The sequence below is a fragment of the Panthera tigris genome, chromosome X, assembly GCF_018350195.1.
Source record: "Panthera tigris isolate Pti1 chromosome X, P.tigris_Pti1_mat1.1, whole genome shotgun sequence".
In the NCBI taxonomy this organism is placed as follows: Eukaryota; Metazoa; Chordata; class Mammalia; order Carnivora; family Felidae; genus Panthera; species Panthera tigris.
In genome coordinates this window covers 85218236-85239922 of record NC_056677.1, presented here as the reverse complement: position 1 = coordinate 85239922, position 21687 = coordinate 85218236, and the positions used below count along the sequence as shown (strand labels likewise).

General features: G+C 38.2%; 2 protein-coding genes across 2 annotated transcripts in view; one reads left to right on the top strand and one right to left on the bottom strand.

Moving 5' to 3' along the window:
- IL1RAPL2 (interleukin 1 receptor accessory protein like 2) overlaps positions 1–21687 on the bottom strand; it is a 1066898-nt gene that overhangs the window by 396964 nt on the left and 648247 nt on the right. The window lies entirely within an intron of this gene.
- LOC102962939 (eukaryotic translation initiation factor 1) lies at positions 10762–11104 on the top strand. The gene has a single exon (XM_007086427.3). The coding sequence runs from the start codon at positions 10763–10765 to the stop codon at positions 11102–11104; it is 342 nt and encodes a 113-aa protein (XP_007086489.2). The 5' UTR covers position 10762.

Sequence of the window (21687 nt, the reverse complement as noted above, 5' to 3'; positions counted from 1 at the left end):
AATCTTTACAAGAGTAGTAACAATAATAGTTTACATTTACATGTGTTTGCCATTGTGCCAGGCAGTGCTCTAAGTATGTTTTAAACTACCTAATCTTGGGGTGCCTGGGTGGCTCAGTGGTTAAACATCCAACTTTGACTCAGGTTATGATCTCACAGTTTCTGAGTTTGAGCCCCATGTCGGGCTCTGTGCTGACAGCTCAGAGTCTGGAAGCTGCTTCAGATTCTGTGTCTCCCTCTCCCTCTACCCCTGCCTTGCTTGTTCTCTCTCTTTCTCTCTCTCTCTCTCTCTCAAAAATAAATATATTTACAAAATATAAATAAACTACATAATCTCACAACAACCCTATGAAGTAGTGACTATTAATATTCTTATTTTACATATGGAAGAAAATGGAGAAGTTAAGATTAAGGTCACTAAGTAATTGGCAGAGCTAGGATTCCAACTCAGGATGTCTGGTTCCAGAGTCCTCATTTCACAACTGCCTTTTATACAAAAATTTAAAGGAAAGCCTTTGGTAGAAGGCCACTGGTCTAGCACCAGGGTTTGGCAAATAAGGGCTGAAAACCCAAAGAAGGGAGGAATAAGTTGTTAGTCCAGAGATATATTAAGGATCAGAAATGGCTGTCACAGAGTTGCAGTTTCAAAATGAAGGTGAAAACCAGGGAACCTCAAGAAATGAAGAGTTGTAAATTAAGACTGAAGTTGCCAGATGAATCCAGAGTCAAGCTAATGAAAAGCAACAAGTATATGAATGGTAGAATGACAGATAGTTTTCATGGAAATGGAAATTTTAAACCAAAGAATGCCTACAGTAGTATTTCTCATCTAGGGGCAATGTTGCCCCCACACCCAGAGGACATTTGGGAATGTCTGGAAACAGTCGGGTTTGCATAGCTTGAAGGTGGGGTGTGTGATATTCGTATCCAGTGGGTAAAAGCCAAGGATGATACTAAATATCCTAATAATTTATAGGACGGCTTCCTCCTACTCCAGTTAAGAATTATTCAGCCCAAAATGTCAAGGATGCCATTATTGAGAAACTCTGGCCTATAGACTTCTGTTTGATTTTATGATTAACCCTGACCAGGTTACCTTTATAGGCAATGATGGCCAAGGATGATGATAATGATGATGATGGTAATGATGATGATGATGATGTGATACTGTGGCTACTGTTGCTGATAATGATAATCATGAAATATGAGTTAAAATACCACAACAAAAAAATAAAAGCAAAATCTACCATTTTTGAGTGTCTACTAGACATTGTGAAAAGATCTTTATTATATTATCTTGCTTAATCCTCAAAGCAAACCTATGAAAAAATTGCTATTATTAGTTCAACTTTATATATGTGGAAAATGAGGCTCAAATAAGTTAAGTGTCTTGCCCCAGATCACATAACTAGTAAGTGACCCAACTATGATTCATATCCAAATGTGTCTGACCCCAGACACCACTACACTCTACACTTGACATTATGTGTACAATTGGCTAAAAATTAAAACTTGGTCTAAGAGTCAGGAGCCAGAATTAGACATTTTCTGGTACTGAGGGGAGAGGGTGCTATGAAGAGTTTGAGAAAAAATAGAAGCAGGTGTATACGCCACATTCACATTCCTTCCGGAGTTGGCAGCTAGCCTTCTTTCTCACCAAGGACAACCCATGTATTATCTCTGCTAAAAGTGAAGAAGGCTGTTTAAAATTGCCCTTTCAACAATTCTACCTGGACAATAAACAGCTACATTTACTATCCTTTTCAATGCTAAATTATTACACAATGAATTCTTTTTTAAAAAAAATTGCTTTTAAACTGGAGTAGGCCTCCTTACACTTGAGCTGCTTATACCCAGAAGCCAAGTTGCATCTTGGAAATATAACAGCCCCATTCAATCAAAGCCAGGTCTACCCCAGCTAGCATGTGACACAGATGTTACTCCTGTCCCCCAACCCAGCATGACAAAGCCCTGACCTTCTTCTTCAGGGCCTTTAAAGTCAGATTCTATTTCCCTGCTGTCACAAATTAAAGCCTCAGTCAGTCCATCTACTTCCTCATTTGGCATAAGGCTCTCTGATGACAATGAAAATGAAGGCACATTTTTTTCTGACAGATTTTAGAGCTTATTCACAGGCAGAGCTTTTGTTTCCTTGTGGGTTATACTAGTACAGAGAAGTGAATATCTGAGCACTCTAGTAGTTTTCCTTTTATTTTTATAACAAAAAAAAATCACTGCTTATAGAAATCAAAAGTGAAATACCTGGAGTTCATACACTGCATTTTGTGTTCAGAGTTCTCAATATTACTCAACTCATTTCATTTTATTTTATTTTCCTGGGACATGGAATCATTGACACCTGGTTATGAGAGTTATGAAACTACATTTGTTAATACAATCAGAGTTTATTAGGCCTAAGTGAGAGGCAGCTTGTTAAAAAGATTTTTTGGCTTCTACTCAGTGGTTTCTGCTTAAAATAAAGTTGTGTGTGTGTGTGCATGAATGGTTGTTTTAACTTTATAGCACTTCATACTTAAGTGACTGAGAGTTTAAGAAAAGCTGAAAGTAGGCTTGAGTGATGTCATACTTATTAGGTTCACTCCTTGCCTTGATGGTCCAGATAATAACTTCCTATCTGGAGCCTGCCACAAAGGAGACAACTGTTATACTCTTAGCTTCAAGTGATTTATTATACTGTTGGTGTGATTTTCATATTGTTCCCTAGAATAGAAATACAGACAAACAGCCTAAGCCTATTCCTGTCCTTATGCTATGCCTAGCATATACCAGTAGTATGTCCTTTGATTTGAGGGTTAGGGGAATAGGCAAATTAAATTTCTAACTGCATCCTGAGAATACATTCTGTGATGTATCCCAGGGCATGAAAAGGAGATAGTAACATCTGGAGGAACAAGGAACAACATAGTGTTTAATGAATAGACTAAAATGCCATGATCATGCACAGAGCTAGAAGAGTCTACTTGGAAAATATTGATTTGAACTCCATTTCACATATGCTACAAATAAAGCCTTTGAAATGAAAAAAAAAACCCTTCTAGATAACTATTTTTCTTCTTCAAACTATTAAAGTATCAGGAGACTTAGAAAGATTATCAGGTATTAGAAGGCTTGATGTTAAAGAGATCTCATCTATGTGATATAGAATCACATTATAAGCTACATACATGAAAATCCTGCACTTAACTAATAGATAAAATAACTATTATCATTACATGAACTAATCTCAATGGTGATCTTTCACACAGTGAGCTTCTCTAGTACACTTGTTTGTTTATATATTGTTTTTAGAAAATACAAGAGTAGAAAGTAGATAATTGAGCCCCTGGTAAATGATTCTTATTTTTTAATGTTTATTTATTTATTTTGAGATATATAGATAGAGATAGATATAAAGGGAAAGACAGAGAGAGAGAGAGAGAGAGAGAGAGAGAAAATCCCAAGCAAGTTCCATGCTGTCAGCACAGAGCCCAACACAGGGCTCTTTCCATGAGTCATGAAATCATGACCTGAGCTGAAATGAGTCAGATGCTTAACTGACAGCCACCCAGGCACCCCTGGTAAATTATTTTTAATTTTTTTAATGTTTATTTACTGTTGAGAGATGGAGAGAGACAGAGCATGAGCATGGGAGGGGCAGAGAGAAGGGGAGACACAGAATCTGAATCAGGCTTCAGGCTCTGAGCTGTCAGCACAGAGCCCGACGTGGTGCTGGAACTCTCAAACAGAGAGATCATGTCCTGAGCCGAAGTTGTATGTTTAACCGACTGAGCCACCCAGGCGCCCCCCCACCCCGGTTAAATGATTTTTAAATGGAGGTGACTATGATAAAAGACATTAACTTCTATCCATTTAAGAATTTATAAATTATTCCCCAGAATTAAATGTGGGTCTCAAGATAGATTACTCATCTTGAAGTTACAAAATACATGAAACCCAGTTCTCATTTTTATATTTATTGATAGGTTATATCTTATAAATATTTTGGTATATGGGACAGTAAACAAGACATTCAATTTCACAATGTTTAATGAAGCAAAGACAATCAATTCTATTTGTAGGAGAAAGCCACCTTTGAGAATTACAGAGATTTGTACCAAGACATATCTACTTCTACAAATATTCAGATTTATATTTCACAGCATTCTGTTTAAGTTCAGTGCCAATAATAGACAAAATTGTAAGGTATGTGAACATTGTCTTTGAAAGCTTGTTTCACATTTCTTCCTTGTCCAAGCATCCAGGCTGTCAGGATATCCTGCTTTCTCTTTCAATAAAACTATTCTGGATAGCAGAGAGGACACTGTATACATATGGAATGGTAGAAGAATCTTGGCTTCAGATACCACCTTTCCTAATCACTGCAACTCTTTAGTAAATTCAAGTATATTTGTCCTGTGAGTTTATTGTAGTCGATTAAATTGCTAATATTAAAATTTCAGAGTAGGTGATCAGTGTAAGGAGTGGGAGGTTTGAGTTTCTGTTCCAGTCCCAAATAATAATAACTGCTGACATTTATGGGGTGATTATTATATGATAGACATTGTTCTCCACACTTTACAGTGGATTAACTCAATCGTCAAAACACAGATATGAGGTCAACAGCTTTATGTGCCACATACAATTATAATCCCAATTTACAGACAAGAAAGCTAAGGCACAGAGAGGTTAAGTTACTTGCTTAAGATCAAAGAGCTAATAAGTAGCTCAGCAGAAAATCAAACCCAGGGAGTCTGCCTCAAGAGTCTGGGCTCTAAGTCATTACACTTTACTCTGTTTTTGTTTTATTATATTTCTTAATTTACAAAGTAACACATTCATTGCAAAAATTTTTGACAATAACTAAAAGTAAAAAGGAAAGAAAAGTAGTTATTTGTGATCCCACCAGCAGAAATAATCATTGTTAAATTTTAAGAATATATGTATCTTTCCACACACACACACACACACACACACATCTTTTGCAAAAACAAAATTAAACCAAAGTATCATTTCATAAAAGAATCATACCCTTTGACTGAATGGCTTGATTTTTAGGTGTCTTTACTAAAGAGAAAATATCCAATTATGGAGTAATAATGACATGTATATATGCCCACCAAATAGTTACTTACAATGGCCCAAACTGGAAAGGATTCAAATGTCCATTATGGTACATTTATTCAATGGCCCATCATGCAGCCATTAAAATCATGATTATGAGAATTTTGCAATAGTTTGGGAAATGTTTATGATTAATATTAAATTTTAAAAAGCAGCATATAAAATTGTAAGGAAAGTGTGATTGAAAGTATGTAAATTTATGAATAGGTTCAAAAAAGGCTAAGGTGAAAGCCACCAAAATGTTAATAGAAGTTGTTTAAGAATAGTGGTAATGAGATAAATTTTTTTAAATTAATTCTATATTTTATAAATATTTGCAGTACAAATTTCTAATTATCTATGTCCCATTTTAAAGACATAAAAGAAAAAAAAAGATTCCAAAGAAAATATTACCTACATAAAAAGCTAGCTTTGCCTTGTTTAATGGAAAGTCAGAAATTCACTAGCTATGTTTAATGGTTTTCTGAAGATAAACAGGCCTTCCAGCAACTATGATTCTCCAACTTAGCTACCCAACCAACCTTTCTATTTTAGAGGAGTCCTAATTTTTTTTCAACAGAGTAGCTATGTCAGATCTATTGCCTAGGTTTCAGTACACAGCCAGTTGCTGTACTTTCCTGTTTTTCTTTTAAGATAAAACATGATATACAAGACCTTGGAAAGACAGAAATGAAGTCTTCCTTATTATGGAGGAGGAATTTTCAACCTGTATCCCCTAAAGTAATACAATGACAAACCAAATTGCCAGGACCTCCTGACAGGAAAGTTCAATTTAATTGCAACATGCTTCTTCTTGTTTCTTTTTAAATAAATCAATAAATGATCTGTTGTGCCTTAATTGATATTAAATAAATAAGAAACAGGTTTGATCTTATTATAGAATTTATATTTTCAACATTTTGTCCCAGAAAGTTACACCTTGTCTGTTTTGACCATTGGTTCAGTTTCATAAATATACCTGGCTTGTCTGGTTCATTGATGGTTAGAATGAAATGGATTGAGCCTCCTCTAAGGTTATATTTCTCATTCCATTCTACCCTGCCCTATGAAGCTAGTCAGTGATTATTCCCTATTCTCAACAAAAGCATTTAGGGACAATTGTACTGGATGTGGCAAAAGCATCAGCAGGATATCCTTGTGAAAAGTTATGAAAAACTTTGTAGAGAAAAAATCACAGGTAATGATGGAAAAGAAAAAGATCATATAATTAAAAATGTTTGTGATAAAATATTTCAGTATATGCCTCTCTAAGAAATAATTGAATTATGTTTGCCTGCAAGATGGAAATAATAGTTCTTAACATTTGACACATTTGGTGGGATATCTCATAGGATAAAAACTGCTGGTTATACATAAATCAAAGCAGTAAAGTAATATTCTGTTTAAAAGTCAGTTGGGGACTAAAGCTTAATTTAAAATGACTGCTAATTAAGGGTTAATTTTGGCAATTAATTGTCCAGCCTAATTTATAGCTGATTTCTCTCTTTTGTCTTTCTTTGTTCTCACTGGATAACTGGATAAATGAGAAAGTAGGTAAACAATCATGTAAATTGAAAAAAATCCCATGTAATTATTCAAAAACAATCTTTAGTAAATGATAATATAAGCCAAACAAAGAGTGAATGTGCCAATGTGTAAAAGAGAATTAGAGTAACTGACATTTGATGAAGCAGAGGAATTCTTTCAATATATTCTTCATGTAGGTTGGGAGAGAGTAAGGGATTACAAGTGTGTATGTACAAGCATATACAATTTCAGTTAAGAATGGGGTTATAATCTAAACAAGACAATATACGAACATCCACAAATTCTTCAGTGTATAAGCAAGTCTATATTGAAGTGTCTGGTTATGATGTGTAGACCTTTAACAGGCCTGGATTTCTCTATGCCCATTCAGTTACTTTGATAAGAAATGAGATAGATGTAAATAAAAGTCATTTTTCATTCAGCAATAATTTATTGAATGAATATTATATGTCATGCAGCAGCTATAATAGCCACTGGGAATATGTGAATGAATAAAACAGACAAAATCCATGATTACATTCTAGTGACAGAAGACAGAAAATAAACAATAAGCAAAACTAATAAGTAAATTTCAGAGAATGTTAGAAAGTAATAAATGATATATAAAAAAGAAAAGTCTAGATCAAGGTAAGGTGGATGGAGAGTGTGGGGAGGTGGGAGTAGAGTAGGGGCAAACTGCATACTAAATAGGCAGGTCAGGATAGACCTCCTTGAGAAGGTGATATTGGATCAATCCTGAAGGAGATAAGGAAGTGAACCATGCAGATAACAGGGTGGAAGAATGTAACAGGCAGAGGAAACACCCCAGCAGGCTGAGATGTGTTCTGTGTGTTCAAGGAACAGCAAAGCAGCAAGTGTGGCTGAGTGAAGGGAGTGTAATAAGGGATGAAATCACAGAGATGTCAGGATACCAAATGTATATGGTCTTATGAGCCCTTACAGGGAGCTGTTTTTTATTCTTAGTAAAGCAGGGATATCAGTGAGGAGGCTTTTGCAGTAAATTGAGCAAGAAATAATGGTGGTTCAGACCAACAGTGAAAGTGGTGAGGAGTCCTTAGATATTAGAAATATTTTGAAGTTAGAGACAAGACAACTTCCTGATGGATCTGTTGTGCTGTGTCAAGGATGGCTCCAGGATTTCTGATCTGGCTAACTGGAAGGATGAAGTGCTCATCAGTTGAGATGGGGAAGACTGCAGGTTTTAGGGAGATAGCAGGAATTCAATTTTGGAAATTTGTCATTTGAGATGTTTATTAGGCTTCCATGTACAGGTGTGGAGTTGGCAGTTGGATGAATACAGTTATATTAATTTGAGCATATAGAAACTACTTAAAGGAGTAAGTATAGACAGAAAAGAAAGGGAAATTCAAGGATTAAGCCTGAGGCACTGTTATGTAAGGTGTAATGGTGTGCCTTTCTCTCTCCCCGCTTCTGTGTGTGTGTGTGTGTGTGTGTGTGTGTGCACGTGAGTGTGTATGTGTTGGGAGTGAGGTGAGACAGGGAGAAAGTGCTGGGGGCAGTGTACTCTGGCAATGAGGAATTTCTTGTTAGCGTCATTGTTCAGAATTATTGACACATGATGATAATAAAATACACACAAACATTTAGTTGGACTTATAATTGTTTATATGTCTGTACAGACAATGTACTCCTTTATTGACTACACCTAGAGTGGACTACTTCCACACTTATAATGCCACTGAATGTGTTTCTTGAACACTCTAGTTTAAAACCTAAAATGATTAAGCAACCACACTTTTGATATAGATGTATTATCCACCAGTTTTGCATCTGGTTGCTATCTAACTTTGTTTCTTTTAGTTCTAATAAGAAGCCTGCCTAACCAGGTTTAACTTTGAACTTTTGAGCAGGCAGGTGGTTTCTGAGATGGAATATCTTCTCCTGTGCCAAGCCTGGGTTAAGGATAAGGATAACATGAGATTATGATTTTAAAAAATACGGCTTTTAGTGTTTTTGTATTTTTGGGTACATACACCCCTATGTTTATTGCAGCATTATTTACAATACCCAAATTATGGAAGCAGCCCAAGTGTCCATTGATAGATGAATGGATAAAGATGTGATCATATATATACAATATATATATATATATGCACATGCACACACACACACACACATACACACACATACATACACACAATGGGATATTATTCAGCAATAAAAAAGAATGAAATCTGGCCATTTGCAACAACATGGATGGAGCTAGAGAGTATAATGCAAAGTGAAATAAGTCAGTCATAGAAAGACAAATCTCATATAATTTCACTCACATGTGGAATTTAAAAAAAAAGACAAAACACATGAGCAAAGGAAAAAAAGAGAGAGAGGGAGATAAACCAAGAAACAGACTCTAAACTATAAAGAACAAACTGATGATTACCAGAGGGGAGGTGGGTGGGAGGATGGGTTAAATAGATGACAGGGATTAAGGAGTACACTTGTGATGAGCATGGAGTGTTGGATGGAATTGATGAATCACTATATTATACACCTGATTCTAATATAACACTGTATGATTATTTATTTATTTAAAAATAAATACATAAATTATGTTTTCAAATAATTCATAAAAATAAAAATTAGGGCTTTTGATTTTTTTTTAAAGAAATGACCTTTCATTTTGATGTTTTTGTTTAAAATGTTTTCCCCTTATCAACTTCCCCCACCGTCTCCCCACCTTTAGTTTCTTCCCAAATGCTCCATATGCAATTAATTATGAGATCCTCAGAATATATGTGATGAGAGATCCAACAGCTAAAATATGAGACCATCTGTTAATTTGGAGGCTTTATTAATAAATGATTCTCTATATGTTTTGAGGAACCTCTAGATTTTCCAATAAGGAATCTACATGGCAGATGACAGAGTAGAACATCCTTCAAAAACAGTGCTTCTGTGTCAAACAACTGGAATATATCCTGGCAGTGGTTAGCTAAACATTATGACAACCTCCCAGTGGAGGCATCATGTCAAAAAGTTTGTTATGCTGCTGTTCTAAATGAACACATAGATAGACTCAGATAATCAGTTGTAAGTGGGAAGTAGAGGCAGTGAAAGATGCTGAAGAAGAGGGGGAGAAAATGGAAAAGGTCATCCTTCATAAGCCTCCTTTCAAATGCAGTATTGCTGAGCCCAGTTGCAGTAGGGCAATTGCAATACGGCTCCCCTTGGCTTCACTAGAGCACCAGCCTGTCTGTAACTCTATGATGATAGAACTGCAAGCACCTTCAAAAAATGACAGAGCACCACAGGCTTTGGGGAGAAGGGCATGGTGTAAGAGTGAAGGGATAAAGCAGTTTAATTGGTATCTAAGCATAGACAAAAGTCTGAGCTCCATACAACACTGAATCTTTAGATTCAGCTAGAGTAAATCCATCTAAAAGAGTTTAGGAACAGCCTCTATTCTCTCTTTGTTGCCCTATTCTAGGCTCTGACTGATAAAGATGACTGATAAAGGATATGACTGATAAAGATGTAAGGCATGGTCTTTCTCTCCAAGCTGTTTTTAGAATGACCTCTTCAACAGCAAGGAGTATCTGAATACCTCTGGCTACAATCCTAGCACTAATAAGAACGAAGGCAAGTGCTCCATTGTATTTTATCCTATGTTAGTAGAGAGAAAAGGCAATGAGAACACCAGAACTGGGCTTCTAGGACTACAGCATGCATCACTCAGTTCAATATGATGACTTTTAATGGAGAATAAAGAAGAATGTGATAAGAAAGCATGATTAATTTCCCAATATCTTTTCCTGAAATAGCTTGGTTTCTCTTAAAGTACCCATGTTTTGTGGGGGAAGATGGTGAAGTAGGAAGGATCCTAAGCTCACTTTGTCCCATGGACATACCAAGATAACAGCCATATCAGTGCAACCCATCCAGAAAACAATCCAAACACAGGAAAAAGAGACTTTTCACAGTTAGTAATGGAAAGAAGGACACATTGGCCCCAGTCACTAAGCGGCTTACGAGGACTCAGAAGCCTCCCCCCTTGAGCCCCCTCACTTCCCTATGCTGCCCTGTCCTCCCTGCCCGCCTTCTCCCACTGCCGCCTTCTGCAAGCCTTTTCCACAGAGGAAAAGGAATTGTATTTTATGTCCACTATCCAGAACCTCCACTCTTTCGACCCCTTTGCTGATGCAAGTAAGGGTGATGATCTGCTTCCTGCTGGCACTGAGGATGATATCCATATAAGAATTCAACAGAGAAATGGAAGGAAGACCCTTACTACTGTCCAAGGGATCGCTGATGATTACAATAAAAAAAAACTAGTGAAGGCATTTAAGAAGAAATTTGCCTGCAATGGTACTGTAATTGAGCATCCAGAATATGGAGAAGTGATTCAGCTACAGGGTGACCAGTGCAAGAACATATGCCAGTTCCTTGTAGAGATTGGATTGGCTAAGGACGACCAGCTGAATGTTCATGGGTTTTAAGTGCTTTTGGCTCACTGAAGCTTAAGCGAGGATTTCCTTGAAATGAGTAGAATTTCCCTTCTATCCCTTGTCACAAGTTTAAAAATCTGTGACAGCTTGTATAATGTAACCATTTGGGGTCTGCTTTTAACTTGGACTAGTGTAACTCCTTCATGCAATAAACTGAAAAGAGCCAGAAAGAAAGAAAGAAAGAAAGAAAGAAAGAAAGAAAGAAAAGAAAAGAAAAGAAAGACACATTGAAGATAGCAGGAAGGGTGGAAATGTGATTGGAAAGCAAACTCCTTGCAATCCTAACCATAAATGGGAGGGACACTGCAAGCATCCAGAAGGGAGAGAAGCAGACCCCACACCAGGCACCCCAGGTAGGCAGGACCTGTACTGGGAAAACAAATACCCATGACATTTGGCTTTGAAAATCAGAGGGGCTTAACTGCATGAGTTTTTTAAACCAGTGGGGCTTAATACCTGAGTATTTTAAAAATCAGCAGAGTCAGCTCTGGATGAGCTGTAGGGTAATAGGAAACTGAGTCCCTACCCTTGAAGAGATAGCATAGCAGTCTTCCCTAGATAAAGCATAGAAGCAGCAGTTTGAAAAGTGCCTGGGGTATACATGAAGGAGATTTATTTACTAATCTCAGAATGCATGCTAGAGGGGCAGGGACCTTTTGGAGAACAAAAGAGCTGGTAGATGTCATTGTCTCCCCAACTCCCCAGCCTAGATAGCCACCCTGTAGGAAGGAGCATGAATACTCTTCACTTAATTAGCTACCAGCATGTTCCCTACCCCCATATTCTCCTATTATATGCCCCATCCAACCCACACCACTCAGCAGAAATCCCTCCAAAGAAGCCCCTGCCTCATTTTGTTCTTGAAGCAGTCCTGGAAGGGACTGCACCACTCCAAAGTGATCCCTGCCCTGGGGAGAGAAGATAACCACACTCACCAGTTTGAATGAAGCCCCAGCAGTTGAACTTTATAAATGGCAGTGCAGAGAGAGTACCTTGCCAATCAGTGCATCTACAGCCCCAGCAGAAAATGTGGGGGCAAGAATTTGGTCTGCCAACCCCCCTATTAGCAAAAGCCTCTCAGCAACAAGGCAGAGAGAGCACCTTGCAGGTCAGCGCTACTGCAGCCCCAACAGATAGTCAGGTATCTGGTTTGTCTGTAGGTCACACCCGCCAACTAAAGCCTCAGGGAAAAATACAGGGAGAATACCCTATAGATCAGTACAGCCATAGCCCCAGCAAATGGGCTAAGAGCAGGCAGTTGGTCTGACTGCTGACACCACCCAACTACAAGACCATGGAGGCCTCAGCCTAAGCCCTTAACAGCACAAGAACCAAACTCTGCTCACAACAGGCAAAGTGGGCCCTGCAGCCAACTGGACTGAATGCAAATGAGGCCCAGCCATAACAGTAGGTTACACCCAACACACATAGGAGAAACCCCTCAAGTGGCTGATTCAAATGAACCGGGGATATTGCACTATAGGGCACCAAAGGACCTCTTCTTCGTAAGGCCAATACCTTCAAGATCAGAAGACATAACCACATTCCCAATACATACAAACAGACCAAATGTCCTTTCCTAAATGAAAGAACAGGGAAAAAAAACCAGGAAGAGATAAATGAAACGAACATAAGCAATATACATGATAAAGAATTCAAAATAATGGTGATAAAGATGCTCACTGGACTTGAGAAAAGAATGGGGGATCTCAGTGAGACCTTCCACATAGAGAGAGAAAATATAAAAATGAATGAATCAGAGATTGGGAACTCAAAAACGGAAAAATTTAAACAGACATAAGAATGCGACAATAGTAGATAAGAAGAGGTAGAAGAATCGATCAGCGAGCTAAAAGACAGAGTACTGTAAAACTATCAAGCTGAACAGCAAAAAGAAAAAAAAACAATAATAAAGGAGAATAGGCTAAGGGAACTCAAACATTGTCAAATATAATAAAATTTGCATTATAGGGTTTCCAAAAGGAGGAGAAATAGAATAGAGGATGAAAAGTTATTTGAAGAAATAATAGCTGAAAATTTCCCTATTTTGTGGAAGTAAACAGACATCCAGTTCCAGGAGGCATAGGAAGCTCCCGACAGAGTCAACTCAAAGAGGTCCACACTAAGACATATAATAATTAAAATGGCAAAAAGTAGTGATAAAGAGAGATTTTAAAAGCAGTAAGAGAAAAGAAAACATTTATATACAACAGAAACCTCACAAGTCTAAAAGCTGATATTTCAGGAGAAACTTTGCAAGCCACAAGGGAATGGTATGATATATTCAAACTGCTAAAAGGAAAAAAAAATATCCTGCAACCAAGAATACACTACCTAGCAAGGCTATCATTCAGAATATAAGAGAGAAAAAGAATTTCCCAATCAAAAGGTAAAGGAGTTAATAATCACTAAGCCAGTCTTACAAGAAGTGTTAAAGGGAATTCTTTGAGTTGAAAGAACAGGCCATAGTCAGGAATAAGAAAATTATGAAAAGAAAAAAAAAATCATGAGCAAATACAAACATAATAAAAGTAGTAGATTAATTACTTATAAAACCATCACAGAGGCTAAAGCACAAAAGCAGTAAAATCAATTATATCTAGAAAAAATCAGTCAAGGGATTCACAGAAAGGGATGTAAAGTATGACAACATATACATTAAATGTCAGGGGCTGTAAAAATGTAGTGTTCTTAGGGGTGCCTGGTTGGCTCAGTTGGTTTAGTGTCCGACTTCGGCTCGGGTAATGATTTTGTGTTCTGTGGGTTCGAGCCCCGTGTCAGGCTCTGTGCTGACAGCTTAGAGCCTGGAGCCTGCTTCAGATTCTGTGTCTCCCTCTCTCTCTGCCCCTCCCCCGCTCATGCTCTGTCTCTCTCTCTGTGTCAAAAAATAAGTAAACATTAAAAAAATTTAGTGTTCTTAGAATGGATTCAAACTAAAGTGACAATCAATATAGATTACTATATGCATAAAAAGTTATATATGAACCTAATGGTAACCACAGATCAAAAACCTGTATACATAAGACAAAAAGCAAAGAGAAAGGAACTCAACTATATCACTAAAGAAAGCCATGAAACCATTAGGGAAGAGAGCAAAGGAAGAAAGGAACAGAGAATAATTACTAAAACAACCATAAAACAAGATAAAAAATGGCAACAAGTACATATCTATCAGCAATTACTTTGAATGTAATGGACTAAATGCTTCAATCAAAAGACACAGGGTTACTAAATGGATGAAAAAAAACAAGACCCATCTATATGTTGCCTACAAGAGACTCACTTCAGACCTAAGGACACATGTAGATTAAAGGTGAAGGGATGGAAAAACACGTACCATGCAAACATAAGCAAAAGAAGGTTGGGGTAGTAATACATATGTCAGACAAAATAGACTTTAAAACGAAGACTGCAACAAGAGACAAAGAAGGATACTACATAATCATAAAGGGAACAATTGAACAACAAGATATAACAATTGTTTGTATTTATGCACCCAACAGGAAAACACCAAAATATATAAAAACCGTTAATGACAAACATAAAGTAACCAATTGAAAATAATATAATAATAGTTGGGGGACTCTAACACCTCATTTACAACAATGGATAGATCTTCCAGACAGAAAACCAACAAGAAAACAGTGGCTTTGAATGACACATTGGACCAGACAGATCTATCAGACATATTCAGAACATTCCATACAGTAACAGTGGACTACATATTCTTCTCAAGTGTGCATGAAACATTCCCCAAAATAGACCATGTTAGGCCAGAAAACAAGTCTCAATACATCTAAAAATTTTGAAATCATATCATGCATCTTTTATGACCATAGCAATGTGAAACTAGAAATCAATCACATGAGAAAATCTGGAAGGAACACAGATACATGGAGCCTAAGTTACATGCTACTAAAAAAGGAATGGGTCAATCCTGAAATTAAACAGGAAATCAAAAAAATACATGGATTACATACAACACGGGAATCTAACCTCAAAACCAAGAGCACACTGTATACACTGTATGTTAGCCAACTTGACAGTAAATTATATTAAAAAAAATAAAAAACAAAAAAGTACATGGAAACAAATGAAAATAAAATGGTACAAAAATCTTTGGGGTACAGCAAAAGCTGTTCAAACAGGGAAGGTAATATACAGTGTGAGGCCTACCTCACACCCAAGGGTCCATCAAGAGATGAATGGATAAAGGGGATGTCATACATACACACGTGCGTGCACACACACACACACACACACACACAGGAATATTACTCAGCCAACAAAAAGAATGAAATCTTGCCATTTGCAACAACATGGATGGCTCTAGAAAGTATAATGCTAAGTGCAGTAAGTCAGTCAGAGAAAGACAAATACCATATGATTTTTCTCATTGTGGAATTTAGGAAACAAAACAAACAAGGAAAAAAGTTACAAATAACAAAACAGACACAAATATACAGAAAAAACTGGTGGTTACTAGAGGGAAGGAGAGTGGGGGAATGGGTGAAATAGGTGAAGGGGATTAAGAGTACACTTATTGTGATGAGTACTGAGTAATTTATAGAATTGATGAATCACTACATTGTATACCTGAAACTAATATAACTCTGTACATTAATTATACTGGAACTAAAAAAAGCAAATAAATAAATTAAAAAAATACAACCCTACCTCAAGAAGCAAGAATTATCTTAAATAAACAACCTAACCCTATACCTAAAGGAGCTAAAAAAAGAGGAATAAACAAATCTTTATTCCAGGAGAGGAAATAAAATAAATAATATTGTACATAAATAAATGAAAGTAGGACTAAAACAACAATAGAACAGATCAATGAAACCAGGAGCTGGTTCTTTGAAAAGATCAACAAAATTGGTAATCTATTAGCCAGACTAAAACAAAGAAACAGACAAACAAAAAAGGAAGCAGATTCAAATAAGCAAAATCAGAAATGAAGGGAGATTAATAACAACAGACACCATAGAAATAAAAAGGGTTAGGGGCGCCTGGGTGGCTCAGTCGGCTGAGCTTCGGACTTTGGCTCAGGTCATTGTCTCATGGTTTGTGAGTTCAAGCCCCACATTGGGCTCTGTGCTGACAGCATAGAGCCTGGAGCCTTCTTCGAATTCTATGTCTCCCTCTCTCTCTCTGCTCCTCTCCCACTCATGCTCTGTCTCTCTCTCTCCTTCAAAAAATAAATTTAGGATGGTGGTGTAGGACGACACTGGGCTCACCACCCGTCCTGCTGATCACTTAGATTCCACCTACACCTGCTTAAATAAATGTTGATAACCTTATGCCTCATCTTCCAGACTTATTTTTTCTTCTCTCTTATACTTCCATCAAAACATATTTGCCTAGAGTTCCACTCTCACAGATTCCTAGCAAATGAAAGATGCTAATCTGATCCATTCACTAATCCAATAAGTATTTATAGAAAGACCTATCACATACAAGATAAAGTCAACATTCTCTGTGGACAGAGCCAACATCACAGGTCTGTAATGTGTGCAGTTGCACAGGGATCTGCATGGTTTAATGCAGTGCTTTTCCTGCCTTGAAATATCTAATTTTTTTTTTACCAAGGGAACCTGCATTTTCATTTTATACTAGACCCTAAAAATTATGTAGCTGGTCCTGCTGTGGCAATATAATATAAAGGGACACAAAACTGGACTAATAGTGAGCTATCTGCATGCTAGTCTGTTTCTAAAAGACTGTGTGATGTTGAGCAACTTAATTCCCCCTCTCTGATCCTCAGTTGTCTCTTCTATTAAATGAGGAGAAAAGGTTTGAGAGGGAAGATGGCAGTGTAGGAAGATGCTGGGCTCACCGCACATCCTGCTGATCACTTAGATTCCACCTACACCTGCCTAACTAACCCAGAAAACCACCAGAAGACCAGCAGAACAGAGTCTCCGGAGCCAAGCGCAGACGAGAGGCCCATGGAGGAGGGTAGGGAGGGCGGAGAGGCGGTGCGCTGCATGGACTGGCGGGAGGGAGCCGGGGCGAAGGGGCAGCCTGCCGGCCAAGCAGAGCCCCCCGAGTCTGGCTTGCAAAAGCGGAGGGGCCGGAAGGAGTGTGTTCCGACAGCAAGCGCGACTTAGCATCTGGGAGGTCATAAGTTAACAGCTCTGCTCAGAAAGCGGGAAGGCTGGAGGACAAAGGGAGGGAAAGTTGCTGAGCCCCAGAACGACAGAGCTCAGTTTGGCGGGGAACAAAGGCGCTCGCCAGCGCCATCTCCCTCGCCCATCCCCCAGCCAAAATCCCAAAGGGAACCAGTTCCTGCAAGGGAACTTGCTTGCTCCACGCAAACACCCAACGCTGTGCTTCTGCGGAGCCACCCCTCCAGCAGCTGGTCTCACTCCCTCCTGCTGCCACAGGGCCCCTCCTGAAGTGGATCACCTAAGGAGAAGTGAGCTAAGCCTGCCCATCCTGCCCCCGGGCACCTTTCCTACCCACCCCAGCTAATACCCCAGATCCCCAGCACCACAAGCCTGGCAGTGTGCAAGTAGCCCAGATGGGCCACGTCACCCCACAGTGAATCCCGCTCCTAGGAGAGGGGAAGAGAAGGCACACACCAGTCTGATTGTGGTCCCAGCTGTGGGCTGGGGGCAAACATCAGGTTTGACTGCGGCTCCGCCCACCAACTCCAGTTATACATCACAGCACAGGGAAAGTGCCCTGCAGTCCCGCACCACTCCAGGGACTATCCAAAATGACCAAACGGAAGAATTCCCCTCAGAAGAATCTCCAGGAAATAACAACAGCCAATGAACTGATCAAAAAGGATTTAAATAATATAACAGAAAGTGAATTTAGAATAATAGTCATAAAATTAATCACTGGGCTTGAAAACAGTATAGAGGACAGCAGAGAATCTCTTGCTACAGAGATCAAGGGACTAAGGAACAGTCACGAGGAGCTGAAAAATGCGTTAAACGAAATGCAAATCAAAATGGAAATGACGACGGCTCGGATTGAAGAGGCAGAGGAGAGAATAGGTGAACTAGAAGATAAAGTTATGGAAAAAGAGGAAGCTGAGAAAAAGAGAGATAAAAAACTCCAGGAGTATGAGGGGAAAATTAGAGAACTAAGCGATACACTAAAAAGAAATAATATACACATAATTGGTATCCCAGAGGAGGAAGAGAGAGGGAAAGGTGCTGAAGGGGTACTTGAAGAAATAATAGCTGAGAACATCCCTGAACTGGGGAGGGAAAAAGGCATTGAAATCCAAGAGGCACAGAGAACTCCCTTCAGATGGAACTTGAATCGATCTTCTGCACGACATATCATAGTGAAACTGGCAAAATACAAGGACAAAGAGAAAATTCTGAAAGCAGCAAGGGATAAACATGCCCTATCATATAAAGGGAGACCTATAAGACTTGTGACTGATCTCTCTTTTGAAACTTGGCAGGCCAGAAAGGCATGGCAGGAGATCTTCAATGTGCTAAACAGAAAAAATATGCAGCCGAGAATCCTTTATCCAGCAAGTCTGTCATTTAAAATAGAAGGAGAGATAAAGGTCTTCCCAAACAAACAAAAACTGAAGGAATTTGTCACCACTAAGCCAGCCCTACAAGAGATCCTAAGGGGGATCCTGTGAGACAAAGTACCAGAGACATCGCTACAAGCATATCATACAGACATCACAATGACTCTAAACCCGTATCTTTCTATAATAACACTGAATGTAAATGGATTAAATGTGCCAACCAAAAGACATAGGGTATCAGAATGGATAAAAAAACAATACCCATCTATTTGCTGTCTACAAGAGACTCATTTTAGACCTGAGGACACCTTTAGATTGAGAGTGAGGGGATGGAGAACTATTTATTGTGCTACTGGAAGCCAAAAGAAAGCTGGAGTAGCCATACTTATATCAGACAAACTAGACTTTAAATTAAAGGCTGTAACAAGAGATGAAGAAGGGCATTATATAATAATCACAGGGTCTATCCATCGGGAAGAGCTAACAATTATAAATGTCTATGTGCCAAATACCAGAGCCCCCAAATATATAAAACAATTACTCATAAACATAAGCAACCTTATTGATAAGAATGTGGTCATTGCAGGGGACTTTAACACTCCACTTACAGAAATGGATAGATCATCTAGACACACGGTCAATAAAGAAACAAGGGCCCTGAATGATACATTGGATCAGATGGACTTGACAGATATATTTAGAACTCTGCATCCCAAAGCAACAGAATATACTTTCTTCTCGAGTGCACATGGAACATTCTCCAAGATAGATCATATACTGGGTCACAAAACAGCCCTTCATAAGTATACAAGAATTGAAATTATACCATGCATACTTTCAGACCACAATGCTATGAAGCTTGAAATCAACCACAGGAAAAAGTCTGGAAAACCTCCAAAAGCATGGAGGTTAAAGAACACCCTACTAAAGAATGAGTGGGTCAACCAGGCAATTAGAGAAGAAATTAAAAAATATATGGAAAGAAACGAAAATGAAAATACAACAATCCAAACGCTTTGGGATGCAGCGAAGGCAGTCCTGAGAGGAAAATACATTGCAATCCAGGCCTATCTCAAGAAACAAGAAAAATCCCAAATACAAAATCTAACAGCACACCTAAAGGAAATAGAAGCAGAACAGCAAAGGCAGCCTAAACCCAGCAGAAGAAGGGAAATAATAAAGATCAGAGCAGAAATAAACAATATAGAATCTAAAAAAACTGTAGAGCAGCTCAACGAAACCAAGAGTTGTTTTTTTGAAAAAATAAACAAAATTGACAAACCTCTAGCCAGGCTTCTCAAAAAGAAAAGGGAGATGACCCAAATAGATAAAATCATGAATGAAAATGGAATGATTACAACTAACCCCTCAGAGAAACAAACAATTATCAGGGAATACTATGAAAAATTATATGCCAACAAATTGGACAACCTGGAAGAAATGGATAAATTCCTAAACACCCACACGCTTCCAAAACTCAATCAGGAGGAAATAGAAAGCTTGAACAGACCCATAACCAGTGAAGCAATTGAATCAGTCATCAAAAATCTCCCAACAAATAAGAGTCCAGGACCAGATGGCTTCCCAGGGGAGTTCTACCAGACGTTTAAAGCAGAGATAATACCTATCCTTCTCAAGCTATTCCAAGAAATAGAAAGGGAAGGAAAACTTCCAGACTCATTCTATGAAGCCAGTATTACTTTGATTCCTAAACCAGACAGAGACCCAGTAAAAAAAGAGAACTACAGGCCAATATCCCTGATGAATATGGATGCAAAAATTCTCAATAAGATACTAGCAAATCGAATTCAACAGCACATAAAAAGAATTATTCACCATGATCAAGTGGGATTCATTCCTGGGATGCAGGGCTGGTTCAACATTCGCAAATCAATCAACGTGATACATCACATTAATAAAAGAAAAGAGAAGAACCATATGATCCTGTCAATCGATGCAGAAAAGGCCTTTGACAAAATCCAGCACCCTTTCTTAATAAAAACTCTTGAGAAAGTCGGGATAGAAGGAACATACTCAAAGATCATAAAAGCCATTTATGAAAAGCCCACAGCTAACATCATCCTCAATGGGGAAAAAGTGAGAGCTTTTTCCCTGAGATCAGGAACACGACAGGGATGCCCACTCTCACCTCTGTTGTTTAACATAGTGTTGGAAGTTCTAACATCAGCAATCAGACAACAAAAGGAAATCAAAGGCATCCAAATTGGCAAAGATGAAGTCAAGCTTTCGCTTTTTGCAGATGACATGATATTATACATGGAAAATCCGATAGACTCCACCAAAAGTCTGCTAGAACTGATATATGAATTCAGCAAAGTTGCAGGATACAAAATCAATGTACAGAAATCAGTTGCATTCTTACACACTAACAATGAAGCAACAGAAAGACAAATAAAGAAACTGATCCCATTCACAATTGCACCAAGAAGCATAAAATACTTAGGGATAAATCTAACCAAAGATGTAAAAGATCTGTATGCTGAAAACTATAGAAAGCTTATGAAGGTAATTGAAGAAGATATAAAGAAATGGAAAGACATTCCGTGCTCATGGATTGGAAGAATAAATATTGTCAAAATGTCAATACTACCCAAAGCTATGTAGGCATTCAATGCAATCCCAATCAAAATCGCACCATCATTCTTCTTGAAACTAGAACAAGCAATTCTAAAATTCATATGGAACCACAAAAGGCCCCGAATAGCCAAAGTAATTTTGAAGAAGAAGACCAAAGCAGGAGGCATCACAATCCCAGACTTTAGCCTCTACTACAAAGCTGTCATCATCAAGACAGCATGGTATTGGCACAAAAACAGACACATAGACCAATGGAATAGAATAGAAACCCCAGAACTAGACCCACAAACGTATGGCCAACTCATCTTTGACAAAGCAGGAAAGAACATCCAATGGAAAAAAGACAGTCTCTTTAACAAATGGTGCTGGGAGGACTGGACAGCAACATGCAGAAGGTTGAAACTAGACCACTTTCTCACACCATTCACAAAAATAAACTCAAAATGGATAAAGGACCTGAATGTGAGAC

Bases quoted from the DNA above. Each gene is read 5' to 3' on its own strand.
- LOC102962939 (XM_007086427.3), top strand. From the start codon at position 10,763: ATGTCCACTATCCAGAACCTCCACTCTTTCGACCCCTTTGCTGATGCA.